The 21477-nt window shown below is 35.5% G+C and overlaps 1 protein-coding gene across 3 annotated transcripts in view; it reads right to left on the bottom strand.

Moving 5' to 3' along the window:
* DOP1B (DOP1 leucine zipper like protein B) overlaps window positions 1-20738 on the bottom strand; it is a 52871-nt gene extending 32133 nt beyond the window's left edge. Inside the window, exons 1-11 of one of the 3 annotated variants that reach the window (XM_081952947.1) lie at window positions 20417-20738; window positions 15388-15557; window positions 13078-13259; window positions 12346-12516; window positions 10883-11072; window positions 5990-6088; window positions 4682-4805; window positions 4207-4316; window positions 3340-3454; window positions 2322-2442; window positions 996-1115 (exon numbers count right to left, since the gene is read on the bottom strand). In XM_081952947.1, coding sequence (XP_081809073.1) covers window positions 996-1115; window positions 2322-2442; window positions 3340-3454; window positions 4207-4316; window positions 4682-4805; window positions 5990-6088; window positions 10883-11072; window positions 12346-12516; window positions 13078-13259; window positions 15388-15525 — 1370 coding nt within the window. In that variant the 5' untranslated portion in view covers window positions 15526-15557; window positions 20417-20738. The remainder of the gene's footprint in view (window positions 1-995; window positions 1116-2321; window positions 2443-3339; window positions 3455-4206; window positions 4317-4681; window positions 4806-5989; window positions 6089-10882; window positions 11073-12345; window positions 12517-13077; window positions 13260-15387; window positions 15558-20416) is intronic. The other 2 variants (XM_081952948.1, XM_081952946.1) reach the window with 2 other exon arrangements.
* Window positions 20739-21477: the final 739 nt, after the last annotated feature.

The following is a 21477-nucleotide window of genomic DNA, read 5'->3' as shown; positions in this document are numbered from 1 at the left end:
AGGTAGGCATCCAATGAGGGAACACAGAACTTTTGAAGTAAACCATTACCTTAGAAGATAGTGCCATTGAGAGAATTTTGGAATCCTAGACCATGGTCTACAATACCTACCTGAGGAGCTTCTGGAGAGGGATGGGCTACATCTCACAATAATGGGGAAATTTTCACCAACTGTAACTGGCTGACAAACCACACTCAACATGAAGTCCTCAATGTAACTACTTCTTCATGGAGGGAAGAATGCAGTTCTGTCTTAGCCAGTACTCTTCAACATCTTCATAAAAGATTTAAATTTTGGGATAGAAGGGGAATTCATCAAATTTGCAGATGATACTAATCTGGGGAAAATAGCCAGCACTTTAGAACAGTGATTCCCAATGTTTTTGGCTCTGCAGAGCGGCAGCAGCAGCGGAATAGCAGTGGAGGTGATAGTTTAATAGGCAAACTCTTCGCTTGCATTGCCTGATTCCCAATGGGCCGTGGTCTACTACTAGTCTGCAGACCAGGGGATGGGGACACCTGCTTTAGAAGATAGGCTCAAGATCCAGAAGGATCTTGACTGGCTTGTACACTGGGTCTTATTCATCAAAATGCAATTCAGTGGTGAGACAGCAGTAACTGTTAGAGAGAACTAGGAGTACCATTTAAATATGAGCCAGTAGTGTAGTGGGGCTCCCCAAAAAATCCAATGCAGTTCTAGGCTTCATCAACAGATAGTATCAAGGTAAGTACTACTTTATACTGCACTGATAAGACTACACTTTTGGCTACCACGATATAAAAAAGATGTTGAAGGTTTAGAAAGGGTGCAGAGACGAGCAACAAAGATGAGTTAGGTAGTTTCCTGAGATGGTGCTCAAAAATTTATTGGAAATCAATATGGCTTGCAGAGCAGTGATATTGCATGGCATTTGTATTCTGAATTTAAGATAAATTATTACAGTTCCCCTGTTATTCTCTTATCTCCAAAGCAAAAATACAAGATCTGTAAACTACCTTAAGCAGTCCTCAATGCAACCGGTCATATAATCCCACAGAAAATCGGTGTTTAAGGATGTGATCAACATGTTAGCTGTTTTAACAATCTCAGATGCATTCTTGTTTTCTTTTATTGCACTAAAAAGAGAATAAACAGTATTTAGTAAATATATGTAGAAGAAATATATATTTAAAGTAAGACATATTATGTTAATAATAAATAAATGTATTTTAAGGTGATGGTACTAAACTTGTAACTAGGTATTCAGAAATGAAACTGAAAACTTAAGTTCCTACCTATCCTGAAATTTAAGTCCGAGTTATAGGATGAGCCAAGTTTAGCACCACTCTTTTCCAACAGAACTATTCTTCTTTTACATTCAAGCAGCATTATGAGGTTTCTTTTTAACTGATAGTCCCAAAGGTTTTTTTTCAAGAGGCAATTGGACTTTGAAGAAAAACCAGAAAGTCCAATTGCCTCTTGAAAAAGCACCTTCGGGACCACCATGACCTGGATGAATCTCCACAGACATTTTAACTGCTAATCTTGTAGCATTTTTCCAGGGGATTAAAGAATCTCAATTTATTAAGATTACTGGAGATACACTCTGTTTCGATTAAATTGCTTTAAGCATGTGCAGTAGACACGGCAACTTTATGGATGAACTTGTCCAGATGAACTTGTTAAGCCAGGGGTGTCCAAACTTGGCAACTTTTAAGACTTGTGGACTTCAACTCCCAGAATTCCCCAGCCAGCTCTGCTGGCTGGGGAATTCTGGGAGTTGAAGTCCACAAGTCTTAAAGTTGCCATGTTTGGACACCCCTGTGTTAAGCCATTACTACTTTTTTTGCCCTCAAATCAGTATTGGTTTTTTGAGAGTTCATGGACAAAACCAATCAGTTTGGTAACATGTTTAGCAGTTATTTGCCACTGTTTTCTTCCCTGAACTGAGACAGAGTGACTGGTTTCAAATCACCTCGCTGACTTTATGACTGAGACAGAATTAGGACTCCTCATGGCATCCTAGTTTCTACCCCAATGCCTTTAGCTACTGTAACAAACTGGCTTTGTGTTAACCCAGAAACAGTCATATTTCTGATAGACTTTTGCAACTACTGATTTAGCAGAGACCCCCATAGCAAGTCTCCTTTAGCAGTAGAAACAGGACATTCCCTTAGCTTGCAAAATGCTCAAATTACTTTCAAGGCATCTTTTGAAGAACTGGATACAAGAAAATATGTAATTGTGATCAGAAATATAGTAGCAGTATCCAGCAACCGGGAAAAAAATCGATGTATAATTTATTTATTTAGCTATTTAAGTAAACAGAAAACAAACTATACCTTGTAAGGACATTCCCAGTTTGACTATAGCTAAGTTTAAGATCAGAACCCAGTGTTTCTTTGCAATATCTATAGAATGCTCTGATCACTTCAAGAAATAAGTCCGCAATGATTAGTGGGCCTACAATAAGGGAAATATAAAGGAATCCAATATTTAAACACTTATTTACACACGTGAATTATCTTACTATAAAGTTATATTGACACAACTTCATCTTTGCAGTTCAATGTATTATTACATACAGTAAATATTAAGAGCATTGTTAGGATTTCACACATATGATTAGCAATATGACTAGAACAGAATCTCAATATTCCACATAGATCAATTTTATGTTAACTATATTTATTTTGCAGAAGCAGCAGCCTCAGTTGATACATCAATTTAATTGTGCAAGTGTACTTTTTTATGCTTTCATAATGGAAATTAATTTAATATCTATGTACTTTTTCATTTGTTATGCCTATTCTCAGACCAAGAAAGTAGTCTATATTCTCTTAATTAAACAACTCGAAAGATCTTAGATAATTCTGTGTGAGCGTCAGGCACATGTATGAGTGTATGCAACTCCATTTGTGCATGAGTGCCTGCCACTCATGCAAATGGAGCTTTGTGTGTGAGCACCCACTACTTGAGCAAGTGGAGCCCGCGCACACACAAACGCTCGCCCACTACCGCCTGGTAGTGGGCCATGACCCAGGGGTTAGGAACCCCTGGCCTAAACTATTTTCTCAAACAATGAGAGATACCTAGCAGTAATTAAGTATGATACAATATGTTGTCTCTGAATGAAGATAGGATATAAGTACTCTTTTCATAATGTATTCAAATTAATAATGAATTTAAGAAATATTGAAGAACATTGAAGTTGTATTTAGATAATGTTAATTTAAAATGATTGGCCAGCATTTATGTCAAGTGATAAAACTATCACATGCTTTTCAGAAGAAACCTCTGTTTGTCAATACTGTGACTTAGCACATTTAGTTCTTGAAGAAAAGTCTCTCTTTCCCTTACCTATTTCAGGCTTGTCAAGTAGGCTTATGAGAATGCGGAATGGCTTCAAATATGCATGGTGCTGTTCTTCCAAGTCAGATTCTGAAAATTTCTGATGTAGTATTTCAATTAAACCCTATTAATCAAGAAAAAAATCGACAACCATGCAAATTAGTTGTTACCTGCCTTTTAAATAATTTTAGCTAATTTTTATTAGTAATTATTTATGATTAAAAATCCAATAAATTAATTTGAAAAATTCAATGCTATTCTTGAAATGACACATGACTCAATTAATAGTGTAACACTCCTGTAGGCAAGGGAAAAACACTGCATTTGAACTGAATTGAAATAGGAAGAAGAAAGGACAATTGCATTTAATTCAGCCCATATCAGAAAATCAATTGAAGATACTTTTACTTCTGCTTTCCAGATTTTTCATTGCTTTCTTTTTGATCTTGCTTTTTCAAAGACTATTCCACTGTACAGGTAGTCTTCAACTTACAATCACAATTAAGCTCAACCTTTCAGTTCCTAAGGGAGACATTTGTTAAGTTATTTTTGCCCCATTTTACAACCTTTCGTGCCATAGTTGTTACGTGAATCACTGTGGTTGTTAAATTAGTAACATGACTGTTAAGTGGTTTCCCCATTGACTTTGCTTGTCAGAAGGTCACAAAAGGTCATCACATGACCCCGGGATGCGTCAACTATCATAAATATGAGTCCGTTGCCAAGTGTTTGAATGTTCACTTTTCCATGTAAGATTCTGAAAGCTGGTATTATATAATAGTAGCCAGAACCAGTAGCAACAACAATTTATTAATCTAACATTCGACTGTCACTACTTAATGAAGTCATCCTTTAAAGAGTATAATATGGACCTACCTCAACTAAAAGTTCTTTGGAGTATTTTTCAAAAAAACTGTGGGCATAATCTTCTAAGGATGCATTAATAGATAACGCTGGTACAGAAGCGCTCCCTTTGATATCAGTGCCTTAAAAAAGATAATTGTAACAAGACAAAAAGTACAATATAGCATTATAGTTTTAATTAATAAAACAAGAAATCACAGCAAAAGATGAACATTTCTTTTCCTATTACTCCACAGCTATTTCTTGCTATTAGGACAGCATCAGTTATCTTCAGCATAGCTCTGTTGCATTTGATGTGCACATGATACTTCCCTTCCGCTGAAGTATTTTGAGGACAAAGAATAACAGATATCTCTTTGTAAGCATATACATTAGATTACTGTATCACTCTTTGAGATTTAATATCTCAACCCCTACCTTATTCTTAAAAATAATTCAGAATAATTAAAGAATGCAAAAATAATGACAACTATATGTGGCACCATACCTAGCAACCATGAATATAGCCTTCTGTTTAGTGACATATCTCTTCTTAAGAGAGTCTGTGCAGCTGCTGACAGAAGATGAACCAAATCAGACCTTTGCAGTGGAATAGCACTCTCATTTGGGTCCTAAACAAAGAATCAACAAGTCAGCTGAAACTACATGTCTTTTAATGAAAACTAAAGTACAGCAGAAAATGGAGAAGAAAACCACACAATATGGTAGTAAAACACCAGCAACATTAAGAATATTGTCATTCACACAATTCATACTCCTATACTGGACATCGTTCACAATTTGTAAAGAAATGTCTAAGAGTTGTATTAGACAGTAGTAGGTTGCTATTGTTTTGTACCTGCCCCTATTAAGCTATTGATTTCCCCCCCATATATTACTATTGATTTTTTCCAATATATTGCCATATTGCTTCCCATGAAACTATACCTTGATATACAAAATAAAAGTTGTTAAAATAAATGAATTAAAACAATAAGATATGTATTAAAAAGAATGTTTTTTAAAATTCATTTTTCATTTTCTGTGGGGGTGGCGGGTTGGGAAATGAGAACCAAACAAAACAATTCATTAGAATAAAAGCTACTTTGTTAGATTGGGCCAAGATTCATTTTAATCCATTTTCACAATAGTTAGCTAGTCAGTAGGTTCCTCTCCCCCACTGTTATTTCTCTCAATTGGGCTTTGGACAAATGCTACCCTCATTGTTGATTTGGAAATAACAATGAATCAAGACTATCTCAAGCGGATACCACCAGAACCTGATGATTTGATACAGTGAAGTCTCTACAAATATATGTTCTTGATACCTTGATTTGTCTTAAATAGTAGGCAACTAGTTATTGAACACAAATACACATAGGAGTAGCCTTACCAGGAATCTTCCATAACATTTTGTAAACAAAGGCAAATATGTATGGAGATAAATATTCAATCATCCAGGTCATGGATGTCCCAAATGTGCTTTTCAAAAGGCAACCGAACTTTCTTGTTTTTTTTCCCTTGAAAACATTTCACTTCTCATCCAAGAAGCTTCTTCAGTTCTGACTGAATGGTGGGGAATAGAAGAATTTATATTCTTTGCAGTCATCTGCTCATTAACACTCCGAAGGTCATCACTGGCACTCTGAGTCATTGAGGCCACTTGGAGATTTATCTGTATCCTCAAGGTCACCTGAATCAGAGTGCGCATTTACAGAAGCAAAACATTTTCAAAGAAAAAACTCAAGAAAGTCCAATTGCCTTTTGAAAAGCACCTCAAGGCCAAAAATAATTGAATTAAAAATAATTTGCTTACCAAAGAAGAATATAATGGGAAAAAGAAGAGAGCCACTTCCAAAGTGTTTCTTTGTACAAGAACATTTGAATCCAGCATTGACACACAAATAGCTTGTATCTAGAAAAAAAGTGAAATAACATTTGATATAATAACCCCCAATAGACTGATCATTTCCTTTTGCTCTATAGCAGCGATGGCGAACCTTTTTTGGCTCGCGTGCCATAAGTCGGGGGAGCGCAGGGGGGTCATGTGTGGGCGTGCCGCACCCATAATGCAATGCGCGATCCCCAGTGCGCATGCACGCGCTACAGGTGCTCCCCTCCCAAGTCACTTCCGGTTTGCTCGGAGGATCGTTTTGAGCGCTCCGAAGACTTCAGGGACTGTCTGGAGGCTTCCCTGATGCCTCCGGAGGGCATCCAGGGGGCGGGGGAGGCTGTTTTCGCCCTCCCCAGGCTCCTATAAATCCTCCGGAGCCTGGGGAGGGCGAAAAATGGCTTTAAAAAAAGGTGAACTCAGCTGGCCAGTGCATGCATGCACGCTGGCCAGCTGACAGGGCAGTGCCTTGCATGCCCTGACAAATGGCTTCACGTGCCACCTGTGGCACGCGTGCCATAGGTTCGCCATCACTGTTCTAAGACTGAACTTCATACAACAAAAGTGTGGTAGGAATTTATTTTTAAAATCCAGCAGTTCTCAATTTTCAATCTCTTTCCACATCGTAATCAGAAAATGGATTAGCTTACATTCTGAATGAAAAAAAGAGAAAAAACTTTTCCTCAGCTAATTCAAGAATATGATGATGCAGGGATTTTTTTGGTGGACCCCCTTCCCCAAATTATTTGAGGAATATGTCCATTGAAAAGGAATAATGCAACAATACCTTAGAATCATATTAAATTATTTAACAATAAGGACAAAATGATATGTTAGCAACTTGTTAGCTGGCTCACAATAAGAGGGGAAGTCATTTTTTTCCGATGGAGATAGTTTGTTAACAATCAAAACTTAACACACTTAACGTATTTGCTCACAATGATGTATTTGTTTATCTTATTTGCTTGCTGACAATTCCAATCTGGCTCATGACAGTTTATAACAACATATAAAGCTTCTACAATATAACAATAGACAATTAAACATCCTAGCAAGTAAAACTATGAAAACGATGCTATTAACATTCTACACCCACAACTACCAAAATTAGTAACATCTAAATAAATTCTCTCATACAATAATTACATTGATAAATCATTTTGAACAATTTTATAAACAATACTTTCAAAAGTCAAACAATCTCCTAATCATAAAACGGATAAGACTGCATCATTTTCTATATCGGACTATTTCCACTTCCTAATAACCCAGAATTCTGAAGAGGGGTTATCAATTATCACTTTGGAATAATTGTACTGAGAGATTGATTCAAAGTAGAGGTTGTGGTCCTGAAGATACAATATATTGATGCAAACCATATCTGACTTTATAGGTCAAAACCTGTAGCAATTTGATTTAGACTTGATAGAAACCTATTAGCAATCAGTGAAGAGTTTTTTTGCAGGCAATATCTGTAAATTACTGGACTGAAGCATTTTGTACCAATTGCAGCCCAAAGCATATGTGGAAGGCCCTGTACTAGAAAAGGCCATGATTAAATGCTTCAGTCAAAGTTTCTGAATTTATGTTTGACACATTTCTAAGAGACATTAGTTAGGACATAAAATGAAGCAACAACCACAATTCAAGGTAAAGTCAATTCAAAAGAACTACCGGTAAGTTCTTCATGTAAACAGCTTGGTAAGAATCCTTAAAAATATAGTATTCTCTCTTTCACAAATCTGCTCCTTCATAATGATTTGTTAAGTGAAATAACTTGCATTCTCATTTTCAGTAAACATAGTGCTCTTTAGCAAAAAAAAAGTATAAGCCAAGTTGTATGTTACATCCAACATTCCCAACTAACAGTACTAGCAAGTTTGGACACCTTTGTCCACATATTAGAAATTTCAAAAACTAAATTTCTTCCTAATCCTAATCCTACTTATTCTTAAACATCACCATACTATTGCCTGAGTTTCACCAAATTAGGAGGCATACATACTAAAACATACATAATATGCAGAAAGTCATAATGAAGAAAATTTGCAAGAGTGGGACAGCTTTGTGCCAGCTAGGAAATGCTCAGACTATAATTTTGTTTTTGCAAGAAATACCGTATTTTTGGGAATATAAGACGCGCCAAGGTTTTGAAGAGGCAAATTTTTTAAAAAAGTAGGTAGGTAGATAGAGGGATAGAGAGGGAGAGAAAGAGAGAGGTAGGTAGGGAGAGAAAGAGAGTAGTTAAATAGGTAGGTAGATAAAGGGATAGAGAGAGAGTGTGTGTGTAGGTAGGTAGGTAGGTAGGTAGGTAGGTAGGTAGAGGAATAGAGAGAGAAAAATAGAAATAGATGCAGAGAAATACAGTAGATAAGTAGGGAGAGAGAGAGTAGTTAGTTAGGTAGGTAGGTAGAGAAAGGGATATATATATATATATATATATATATATATATATATATATATATATATATACATACATACATACATACATACATACATACATACATACATACATATATATATATATATATATATATATATGCTGGTTTTGTTGTATTCGGGTCTTTTCCTGTGTAAAGTTTCGGCAGGATCGCACCTGCCATCTTCAAGCGTGGGCTCAAAAAATGATGATGGCAGGTGCGATCCTGCCGAAACGTTGCAAACACAATCTCAACTTTACACGGGAAAAGACCCGAATACAACAAAACCAGCATACCTACACCCGTGAAAATCTACGAAAATATATATATATATATGGAGAGAGAGAGAAATACAGTAGGTAGGTAGGGAGAGAGTGTGTGTGTGTAGGTAGTTAGGTAGAGGGGTAGAGAGAGAAATAGAAAGAGAGAGAAATACAGAAGATAGGTAGGTGTTTCTGCTGGCACAGCACTTGATCAATGTAATTCTAATCAATCAATTAAAGAGCTTTCCAAAAGGAAAACGTTTTTGCACTTTGCAAACCTCCCCAAAACGGCCCGTTTTTCACGACCCTCCCCCCTTTTTTTCCAAAAAAAGGCATGAATAGCCTTGGGGGGGGGCTTGCAGAGTGTTCCTGGAGGGGTGGGGGTAGGCAAAAATGAGCAAAAAATGGCCCGTGTTTCATGAAAACGGGCTCCTTTTTTGTCAAAGAAATTGCATGCATAGGCTTATGGAGGCTTATAGAGTGCTGCTGGGGGTTGGGGGGGGGGGCAAAATGTGTTTGTTGATGTGGAAGAAAGTATATTATAAAGTGAATAAACTTGAATTATGGGAAGTTTCCATGAATATGGATTGAAGGTTGATTGCCAAATGTATAAGAAAGACCGGATTATAATGGAAGCAAAGCATTCATAATGGCAAATGATTTAACACTGATCAGGGAGTAAGGTAAGAATGCATTATGGCCCTTGCTTGTTTAATGCACTTACTGGCAAATGTATAAAGAATGTATCTGGTGGCATTAAGGTGAAATTATCTGAATATATCAATGTATGAAAGCTTCTATATGCAATATTATCAAGTTGCTGGCTGAGAATCTGAATGATTTACTTAAATGTTATACAAACGGCATGATGCAACAAAGTATATGAAATGTATAATTAACATGTCAAAACCAATGTTTGTCACACAAAATGAACTGAATAATTGCAAATGGCACTTAAATGGTGAAAATCAAGACCAACCAGATAAATTTGTGTACTTTGTTAACATTTACTAAATATATCAAAATGGATGGAGGAATTTTAAGGTTTCAAAAGCTGGCAGAAATATGACAGCAGTATGTCATTTATTGTATGTAATGAATAATTAAAATAGAATGAGTAAACTTAAAATTGTTGTGTATAACAGCATACGTCCTCCATTCTATTACATGGAAATAATACATCAATATGGTAGGAGAAATATAGTCTGTTGTAATAGAAATGGCTATTTCTTCTTGTTTTTAACCACATGGGCATCATATGTAGGGTCAGAAAGGGATGCTGAAATAATATGGATTGAATATAGAAGTGTGTTCATTATCGAAGAATGCTGCACTGATTTGGTTATATGAAGAAAACTATGAGAATCAAATCACAAGACAAATAAATGAAGTGACAGACAAAGAAAGTTGTCCTTGTGTGGAAGTGAGAGAAGTGAGGAATCAATAAAAAGATCTTGTATGGATGTGGTAGCCACAAGGATAGAAGGATATTCAGAAATGTAGTGAATGAGGCCGATGTAAACTAAATACAATTAATTTTCCTCTTTTTCCTCTTCTGCACTTCTTTGGCTTATTACATACTATTCCTTTTCTGTGCTGCCCATAATGTTGCTTACAGAAAGGGAATATTATGATGAGCATATGAATGTATTCTCCATCTCCATGTTGCATAAATAATTACACAAGGGCTTACGCATCCTTGAACACTGAATTAATATTTAAATTTTACACAAACCTCCATAGAATGCAGTCAAGGGAACTAATTAGCATGATGGTTATAGACAGAACATACAAATTTTAACTTGAGTAATTAACTTTAATTTTAATGAATATGTATTTACCATGCATTGACAGAAAATGGAAAATTTGCCTCCACTTGCATTAATTTTCAAAGCCGTTAAAGAGGAAGCATTTTTACCAGACTATATTATCCTAATTCACATTTCATAGGGATTCAATTATTTATTTATATGATTTATAGAGTCATCTATCTCATAACAGTGACCTTGGTATGTTACACAGGTACTACCAATTAACAGTTAGCTAAGAAAATGATAATTTTATCTGCAATTTTCCATTTTTCGTCATTATCTATTTATCTTATAAAAACAAAGATTATTTATTATTTAACCTACTGTGAGATTAGGATCAGTCCCCATTATATAATTCTGCTGCTTTCCAGGTATTGCTCTGTTGATATGATTGACAACAAAAAGGGAAGCAGGTAGTCTTACAGAAGGGCTAACCAAGACACTGGCCCACAAGGCAGAATAAAACACTTCTTTTCCAATTACAAGGGACAACTTCACAAGCAAAGCATCAGTCCTGTAAAGCAAGAAAAGAGATAATGCAGCTACAAAATTTAAATAAATTAATTTGGTACACGCTGATGTTGAAATTTATACTATACATATTAAATAATGTATTTTTCCAATGTTTAGACAGTACAAAAATTCCTAAGAAAAAAGGAAAGAGACCTGTAAACTACAGCAGCTCCACACTGAAGATATAGGCTTTTACTTCAAATCTAAGATTGATTAGTAAGATCTTTACATAGAAAGGTACACTAGTAAAAGCTAATATAAGAATTTTCTGAGAACTCTGAAAACAGACAATTCATCTAAATGAAGTAAATCTTTATTAAGTCTTGTTTTCAGCCTAATGTTATGATGGAAATAGTCAGAGTGGTTATGGATTTGCAGGATGAGGCCTGGTCAGATGGGGGATAATAACTGTTTTAGTTTTTCTGCATCTCTTAAAAGTTCTTTGGTATTGTTGACCATATTATTATGGGATAGAAATTGTGTAATTATTCTTATTCCAAGGGAGATAATTGATACTCTCTTTGCTTTATACTTATACCCACAGGCTTCCATTTGTTCTCTAAACTATTCAACAACTTCATGAACCTTGTAGATGAAGCAATCTTAGATTTAGGTTGAAGAATCATCAATATTTGGATCTACTGGTCTCAGTTTCTACTATTAGGTGAAAAGCTACATGGAACAGAAATGAATCTTAATCTACTGACATTTTTTTGTTGAGTAAAGCTTTAAATTGATTAGTCATAGCTTGCTTGATGTTGAGTTAGCATACTGAATGAATCTAGCCACTGTGGATTATAAAACATGGTGTGAATACTGATTTCTGGTTCATTTAATAAACTATATATATGTTTAAAATGTTCCATTTTCAATTTTTCTTCATCATGACTGCAATTTATGGTCTGTTGCATATGTTACTTAGCATAGCTTTAACTTTTTTGCTTTTCTTCAAAAAGGCAGAGTATAAGATTTGAAATACAAAATACTTGATTGGGAATGATAATAAATGATGAGCTGAAAAAGTTTTCTGATCTGGACCAGAACTTTTCTAGTGGGAAGACATCTCCCAAGAATTTTCTCCCAGCATGTACCAGGAAAAACCTGACTGTCCGCACAGAAGCTTCTGCTTAATACATGGCCTTGACTAAATAAAATAAGAGTATGCAGTACTGCATTCCTGGCTTTATTTTTGGTAGCTCATCTTCCCCTGGAATGAAGAGAGAGTTAAAATGTATTTATTATTTTATTTTTTTATGTGAAAGAAATACTTTTACCTGTCATAGAATTCTGACCCTTCCTCCAAACCAGGCAAAAGGCCAATTAAGAAGGCCTGAAGACTGGGCAGGAGAGATTTCTGAAGTGGGAGAAAATAATTTTCATACAAATCGAGCAAGACGGGTTTCACTGACAATGCTGCAACACCAAGCAATGGAAAAAGGCCTGAACTGGAGAGAGAGACACAGAAAGGGAGAGGGAAAATTCAATCTCTGCCTGTGTTATCTTGGATATTGAATTATAAACATATTATGACGACAAGCTGCAATGAATCTGTCCTCCCCTTTTTGAGAATACTGGAAGTTTTGTAATTAAAATAGATATGATAGATAGATAAGATAAAGATTTTAATTACAAAATGTTCTGATCCACAAACCCAGGGAATTTATGATCGTTCATTAGTGTTATTTCCCAAAACTAGTCTACTATAGTTGATTAAGTTGGCCTTTTCATCAAGCTCATAGTTATATTAACCATAATTAAAATTCAAGCAAAGCTCTTATTAAAAGAGATGTGGCCTTTTCTAAATAGCCAAAGCTGAAGGAAGGGAGGCAATTGATGTTTGTATTTCTAAAGCTATAGCATTTTTCTCCATACTAAACATGGTTTAACCTTACACACTAATTAATTAAGATTCCTAAAAGCAATTAACATTAGCTGGATCTTACTCAGAAGATAACTAGTAAGAGGACTGTCAATAAAACTAGGCTTTAAAAATCCCCAAAGTTTACCTGTAGAGAAATAAGTCCTTTGCAAGGCATTTTGTTCCAATAATTTTAAATATTACTTCATAGGATTCCAGTGCTTTTATATGCACTCCACTAGGTAATGCTGGGTGCAAACACTGGGACAATCTTTTACTGATAATCAAGCGTCTTGGTAAAAGGGAATACTTCAAATTACTTTGAAGAGCCTATAAAATAATTAAGTAAGAATCACATATTAAATTTAAATTGGTATGAATTCGGAACCACATTGTAGTTATATTTTTATTTAAGAGAATTAAAATGCAGATTATTTTCTTTAACAGAGTTCCAGAGATTTTTATAAAACCTGATCACAAAACCCATGGATATTTATTATTTAATATATCACTTCACCAGATTAAATCCCTAAACTAATTATGAGATTTTAGAAATAATAACTTTTGTCAAATAAACCAGCAAGAACAAATACTGCAACTTTCAGGAATGTTTACCTATCTGGTGAACATTTTTCAAGTATCATAATGATCTGAAGAAAATAGCTACTCTCACATATTTGAAAAGGGTGGAATGGGAGAGGTTGAGAATTTTTTTAAAAAACATAAACACAACAGGCTAGCTACAACATAAAAAATATGTTGTTTTCTTTCTTTCTCTGCAGGGGTACAAAATACTGCATTGAAACTATTATAAAAATAAATGGCCATTTTACAGAGCTCTCTTTTAATAGTTACTAAAATAATGATTCCGTTCTCCAGTGAAGTAAGTACTAAAATATTTATGACTGATATTGATATAAAAAAGTAGAAAGAGAGCATATATTTTTGAACCTAACATGTCTTTATACCTGGGCACTGCATTCACCTAAAGATGTGACAGAACAGAACTAATTACAATCCCATACAAAGTATCTTCCCGAATAATTTCTTTTACCAGCAACACTAACAAAAATAAATATATTTTGAAAAAGAAAACAGTCATACCGGTGGTGAAATTAAAAAAAAATTACTACCGGTTTTGTGGGCGTGGCTTGGTGGGCATGCCAGGGGAAGGATACTGCAAAATCTCCATTCCCATTCACTCGTTTTTGCAAAAAAAAGGGGGGCATACATAGAATTTTATGGGAAGGATTCTGCAAAATCCCCGAGGCATTTTTGGCCTCCCGAAACCCTGCCCCCTTCACTAAAATGGCCATGCATAGCCTTTAGGAGCCTTGCAGTGCTCCTGGGGGCTGGGAAAGGCAGAAAAGAGTGAAAAACAGCCCATTTTTCGCTCACTTCAAAAATTCAAAAAATTCTATGTATGCCCCCCTTTTTTTGCAAAAATGGGCCATTTTTTGCTCATTTTTTGGGGGGGCCACCCCCCAGGAGCACTCTATAAGCCTCCTAAAGGCTATTCATGCCTTTTTTTGAAAAGAAAATGGGACCGTATTTGTGAAAAACGGGCCATTTTTGGGAGGCCTGCAGAGTGCAAAAACTTTTTTAAAAAAATTTGCCTCTTCAAAACCTTGGTGCGTCTTATACTTCGGTGCGTCTTATACTCTGAAAAATACGGTACATATAGTAAAAACCAATAATTTCTCAATATCTCAGTAATAACATTTATGAATGGTAAAATTCATTCTCTTTTTAGACTTCATTCTCTTATGCACACATGACTTCCTAGAGACAAAAAGGTTTTTAAGTATTTGAAAAATATTCCTTCATTGTACTTCAAATAATCTAATACAGAGAAAGCTGGGATCTGATTTTTGTGAATGTTCTCTGTTTTAAACTAGTTGAAGAGCTAGTAGTCTCTTTATTATTATTCATTGCAAGAGATATTTTATTGTAGATTTTTAGTATTGTACTTCTTGTTCAGTTGCTAAGTCATGTCTGACTCTTTGTGCCCCACAGACCATAGCACACAAGGCCCCATCCTCGACTATCCTCGGAGTTTGCCCAAATTCATGTCATTCATGTTGATGAAACTATCTAACTATCTTATCCTCTGTCACCCCCTTCTCTTTTTGCCTTCAATCTTTCCCAACATCAGGGTCTTTTCAATGAGTTCTCTCATTAGATGGCCAAAGTATTTGAGCTTCAGCTTTAGAATCTATCTTTCCAAAAAACAGTCAGAATTTATTTCCTTTAGGGTTGATTAATTTGATCTCCTTGAAGTCCAACACTACAATTTAAAAAACTGTGATTTTTTTTTTACTTTTAGCCTTTCTTATAATCCAACACTCATAGCTATTCATCACTATTGGAATATATTGCACTAAAATTCCTTAGATATTGCTACTTTAACATCTTATTAAAAAAACTTATAAATTATTTAAAAAGACAGATACTACACCTTGTTGAGTTTCCCAAGAGAAGATATGAGATCTGCCCATTCACTTGAAGATTCAAAGTTCCTCAAAGCTTTATCAATTGCTGAAGAATAATTTCTGTACCTATAATCGCCAAGCAACTCCTGCTCTTCCATATCCATTTTAAATGATCATATCAAAATGCTCTGAGGAACTAAAAGCAAACCTTTGGTAAGTTTATTTCTTATAGATATATGTCTGTAAATATTTTAAATAAAAACAGAAAATAAAAACTGAAAGAATTAACTTACGCTCAGCATAAAATGCTACACTTTACAAAAAAAAACCACCCAAGGACTATAGCTTTGGTATGCTGTAGTTCAATGTTCACTCAATATATGTAAATAATGTTCATTTTACTTTCATATGAAACTGTAGAATTGAGATCCTCATACTCAATATTAAATTGTTATTTATTTATACAAACATGAAAACACATTTATTTAATAAATGCATATTTTATTTTCTAGCTATGCTTTATTTTTGTAAATATCCAGAAGGAAGAGATGATTTTAGTAAACTAATTTTCACTAAATTGAATGTATTTTATTTCATGGATCACCATAAGCATTAAACATTTTCTTCCTGCATAACAACCGTTAATGATTAACTTAAAGAAAATCACATGAAATGTCAATACCAAAAGTTGATGTCTTAGATTAAGAGAGTTTACCATATAATTGCTTAAGAAAGTTTCAGTTACATCTTTCTCATGTGAATTTTATGAAAATGCATTTTAAATCAATACAACGAATCAGGGAGAATCTCTTATTTCTTTTCATACCATGAATGAATTATAGTCACCTTCTAGTAGGCCTGGCACTGAGACTTAATTGGATGAGGAAATGCAATTGAAGTGGTTGACTGGGTTAACAAACTGAAAACGCATTTATAGTTTGCTTGTGCTTTTGTAAAAAATAAATTGAAATACGTAGATTTGGTGATATCAACTGATTGCAACAATATGTTAAATATTTGGATAGCTTCAAAAACTTCTATGAATTTAGACAATTACAGGTAAATTATTTACTACATACTGCTCCCTTGTTATAACAATTTCACTGATTGACAGTTGATTTCCAGACCAAATTCTGGAACAAAATTTGTTGAAGGGGTAGCTTTTCCAATATATTCTTCAGGAAAGGCTGTTCTTTCTCTATTTGACAGAAAAATAATAAAGAATATTCATCCAAATACTGAATGACCTACTAATAAGCCAGGATATTAGAGAAACTGGCCAAGTTTGTTCTTTTTTATTGGCAATCCTGCTTGGTCAGGCTCTTTGTCTTTGAGATGACATTCATGAGTTGTGGGTTTTTAGTGCTGTTTTTATCTGTTTTTGATAGAATTGATTGTTCTTTTGATAATTGTTTTTATTAGTGGTTCTTACATTGCAATTGTACAATATTATTATTAAACATTCTATTATGAAACAATGAGGTAAATTTTTACATAGCAACTGCTATCGCTATCATTACTATGCCTCAAACCATAGCAGAGTTAGAAATGTTATAACTAATAAAATAGTTAAGATTTCAAAGATTTCAGAGCCTTTTGAAGTGGGATGGCTATTAGTACATAATTATGTGACCTATATTCTTCATCTATTCCTATAAAATACCCTGTCTGAATGTTTTACATATAAAATATCTATTTTCCTAGCAATATGAGAAATAGATTAGCAATAATATCAAGGTATCCATTTCTATCAATTGTGTTACTACTTGCATACTCTTAAACCATTTTCTCATTTCAGCATTGCTAAAAGCCAGGCAATATCCTGATTTGGATCTTTTGCTCAATCTGTAGCATTACCACAGTAATAGGGATTACACAGTAGGGATTGCAACATTACACACATTTGCAGTTCATGACGAAAAGAAAGCATCACATACTGAACTCAATACACCTCACATTTAAGTCTAGCATTCTGTCATTCTGTCCTAATTTATTTTTCGCCACATGAAATTTATGGAATAAGCAATATTCATATTTTAACTGCTCAGCTGTAATCCTTGTATAGCTTTTCAAAAGTTTTACTTTTTGAAACTGTAGATATGTCTCTATAAAAAGGTTTTTGTATCTGAATACATTTACATAAGTATCCCACTACTATAAATAAGAACATCTGGACATGGCAATTGGAAAGGCAATTATCTAAGACCTTGTGTCGCAATCTGAACAACTTTAAATTGTGCAGACTTCAACTCCCAGGATTCCCCAAACAGCAGAGAGTAGATGCATATGCTGTATTGGGTTTTAGAAGCTGCTGGGAATCCTGAATGACTACTCCAAATTATTTTGAAGTCTTATAATTGAGAATGGATTCCAGCTATCCTACACAGATTCAATAGAGAATTGTCATATCTAATGGTGTATATCTAAGTAGATGCTATGAATGGCACACCTACCTTTCTTATTTGTTTCTACTTTCTACTCTGATTGCCGTAGGTGTTAATTTGTCTGAGTGCAATGGATTTATAAGTGCAATAGAATGCTTAGATGGATTTAGATCCAGTAATTATTATTTAAAAGTAGAAAACACAAAATTATTCCCCAGGTACATTGACAATAATGGATTTTTTAAATGGAAAGACAGCAAATTCAATTAAGAACCTAGAATTAAGAATGTTTCAAATTTTTGTTCAATTAAACTAAATACGGTATATATTTAGTGAAAAATTAGGCCTACCTTTTGATGCTCTTGAGAAGACAACAGAACATGAGCACCGCTGTATTCTCAAATACCAATAATTGGAATTGAGAGGCATATAGGCTCCAATTTTGAAAGTAATATATAACCATTGAAAGGGCTAGCCAATTTTCTTCATGAATCTGTCTAATCCAAATGTATGTTTCTTAAACTACATGCTTCAGTGAGAGATTACGTAATACTGATAAAAAAATGAAGTGGATCGGTCAAGTTTTTAAAACAACTATTCCAGTCATAAATTAGCTAGCCCTTGCAGGTTTCAACATAGTTTCTCAAACTTTTCTGCTTTTAGGGATTGTTCATCAGGTGGGCTCTATAGCCCTTTACTAGAGTACATGAACCTGCTTCCAGGAAAGCGATAAGCCTGAGTGATCAACTATAGGTTTATCACTGTCCTGGAAACAGGATCACATATTCTAGTAAAGAACTCCACCTGATGAACAACCCCTAAAAGCATAAATTTTGGGAAACAATGTTGGAACTTGCCTTTAATTTAGATTAGCATTATGCTATTATAAAAATATGATAGGCTTGCTTTATTATATTGATTATTTCTTGCATTCTAAAAAATGAAGCTCTACATACTTGGTCAACAGAGGTAGTCCTCAAGTTATTTATTAAATTTCTATGCTGCCCATCTACCTAATACAGTTACTCTGGGTAGCTTACAATATTAGAAAAAGTTAAAAGGTGCTAAACACAATTAAGAATAAAAAAATTAAAATTAAGAGTAAGATGGACAGCTTGGGGGATTGAGAATCTTCTATACCCTATCAGTCATCCCCAATGTAGCAGGCCAAGCGGCAGACCCAAATTTTAAGACTTGTCTGGAAGTCCAGGAGCGTAGGAATGGATCTCAGATGAGGGTAAGGACCACAGCAGAAAACTTATGACAACAATTGGACTGGCACGTCTGTCGCTAAATGATCTGGTAAGTAAGTTATTATATGGCTGCCTGAATTTGCACCCTTTTTGCCATGGTTGTTAAGCAAATTACATGGCCATTAAGCAAATCTGGTTTACCCCATTGATTTTTTTAGAAACCAACTGGGAGGATCACAAATGGTGATCGTGAGACCCTAAGATACCACACAAAAAAGTGTGAAGACAGGTCAAAAGTGTCTTTTTCGGCACCATTATAACTTTGAACAGTTGAAGATGATCTTACTCTATTTATTTGCAAGTTAACTTACCTACTTTTATATTAAATTTTTAAAAGATGCCCCAAAATCAACATTCCTTCTCTTTCAGCAGATGAAGACTATAACATGGAAAATCACAACTGATAGAATTCTTTGATTTTCATGACAATTAAAACACTTAATTGGAGAATTGATGCACACTATCCAGAGCAACTTATTTTGTGTGACTGATGGAAAAACAAATTAATTCCATTTTGGCAATTCCATCACATATGCAGTAATTTGGATTTAGCTATCTAACGATGGCAAAAATTAAAAATGGAAGACTATTCTGAACTATTTAAAAAAAAATAGAGATATAGAATGCTGCTTTAAAATAGAGGTTTTGGTTGAAGGGCAGAAGTGCTATTTCATGAATAATAGCAGACCAATAATTTAACATCTAGATAGTATTGTAATATATTTTCTTTGCTTGCTTTAGTCCATTTTGCTTACACCCAGGAAACAGTGATGCATTACCCTGCAGAAATCACATCTTAAGAGCTGGCTTAAGGGAATTGAGCAGTTTTTTTTTCTTTAAACGACTTTAAACATTTTTAAAGACAGCAGCAGTAATAAATTATGCAGCTAACAATGGTGTGTACATAAGGCAAAGAATATTTTTAAAAAACCAATCCTCCTGTGATGCAATAAGCTTCTTTCTCCTTGCTGTTGACAGGCTGCTGCTGCCTACAAAGCAAACAAAACCCAACAGCTGTTAACATAGACAAACCGATCACAAACAGCTGGTGCCAGAGCAGTGTCAGGAGGCATCCACCTGTATAATCTCGGAAATCACCGGACGCACCAACCCGTGTATCCAAAGAACAAAGGACAAGATATGGAAGGGTATATTACACATATGGGTTGCAATAACCTGGACGGTTTTCTCAGTTCAGATTTAGTAAAGGGACGCCACAGACCTCCTTCCTCGCCCATTTGTTTTGTCCTCTGGAGCAACTGGCAAGGATTGAGATAACATCTGCTCCCATAAGGGGAAGTACCGAGGGCGGCGTATTTTCCTGGAACGAGGAGAGGGGGGGGGGAGATTTGCTCAGTGGGGGAAAAGGGCTTTCTGTGTGTAAAAGAAGAGCGAGAGGGGAGAATCCAGCCTCTCACCTGGCTACTAAACCTCGCAGCCGCCTTTGTAGAAAAGGAAGAGGAGCAAATGGCACCTTCTGCATCTCCCCAAGTCAGCACCTTCGGCGACTGCCCAGCTTTCTTTCCGACTCACCGTCCAAAAAGGGTCCCCGCCGCTGTTGCTCTTTCCACAGCTGCTCCTCTTGCAGGGGCGACGTGTCCCACGGCTGGGCGGGACTGAGGCAACAACAGCCGGAAAATACTGTAAGTGGGAGGGAGCAGGAGGAAGAAAAAGCGGAGTACAGTACGGAACGGCGCGTCTCAAGGGTGGCTGGATTTGGGAACGTCACGCTTCCCTTTCTCTCTTCCGCGGCCAGGTTAGGGAAATACCATTCTCCAGGAGGGGCGGAAAACGCGATGGTGATTACGGATGGATCGTTATCTTTGAAAGGTCGTAAGGAAGTTTCTTACACGTGCATCGTTCCGATTCCTAATTTAATGATGCGAAGACCGACTCGCTTGCAGTCGGTCACAAAGTCGCCCCGACCCTCCCCGGAAAGATGGTACATTCGTAGAGCGCGTCTCTGGGCCTTTTTTTTTTTTGCTTAGGTTCCATCTACTGTCGGAATTGGAGACTGCAACAGATTTGTGAAAAGTTGTTTTGATAGAACTGCGGTAGTGTTTGAAGTCAGATCTCGATAGGTGGGGTTGAAAGGATCGACCTGTATGATTCTAAATAGGCTTCCCTAAACCCAGCTGATCTACTTCCGGTCTTGTGGCACATTGAAATGTGCCACAAGACAACAAGCGACAGAAACGTTACGCTTTGTGTTCTGTCTTTTATTTGTATATATTTTTCCTACTTTTTTAAAAAAATTAAGCTGCCCAAAGTTGTTTGAAGTCTAGTGACTTCTAAGGTAGGTAGGGTGTGTGTGTATAATTGTATATATACTATATGCTGATTTCCCCGCCTCTTAACAATTTATAACAGTTCGTTTAGTCCCTCAAGTAGGTATTTTAAAATTTTTAGGGGTATGTATTTTAGTTGATTTTAACTTTTATTATTCTGTACAGTTGAATTTAGGTTTAATTCGCTTTTA

The sequence above is a fragment of the Natrix helvetica genome (assembly GCF_964273705.1).
Source record: "Natrix helvetica genome assembly, chromosome: 4".
NCBI classification, from domain to species: Eukaryota; Metazoa; Chordata; class Lepidosauria; order Squamata; family Natricidae; genus Natrix; species Natrix helvetica.
The sequence above is the reverse complement of the archived record's forward strand: the minus strand, read 5'-3'. Positions and strand labels throughout refer to the sequence as shown.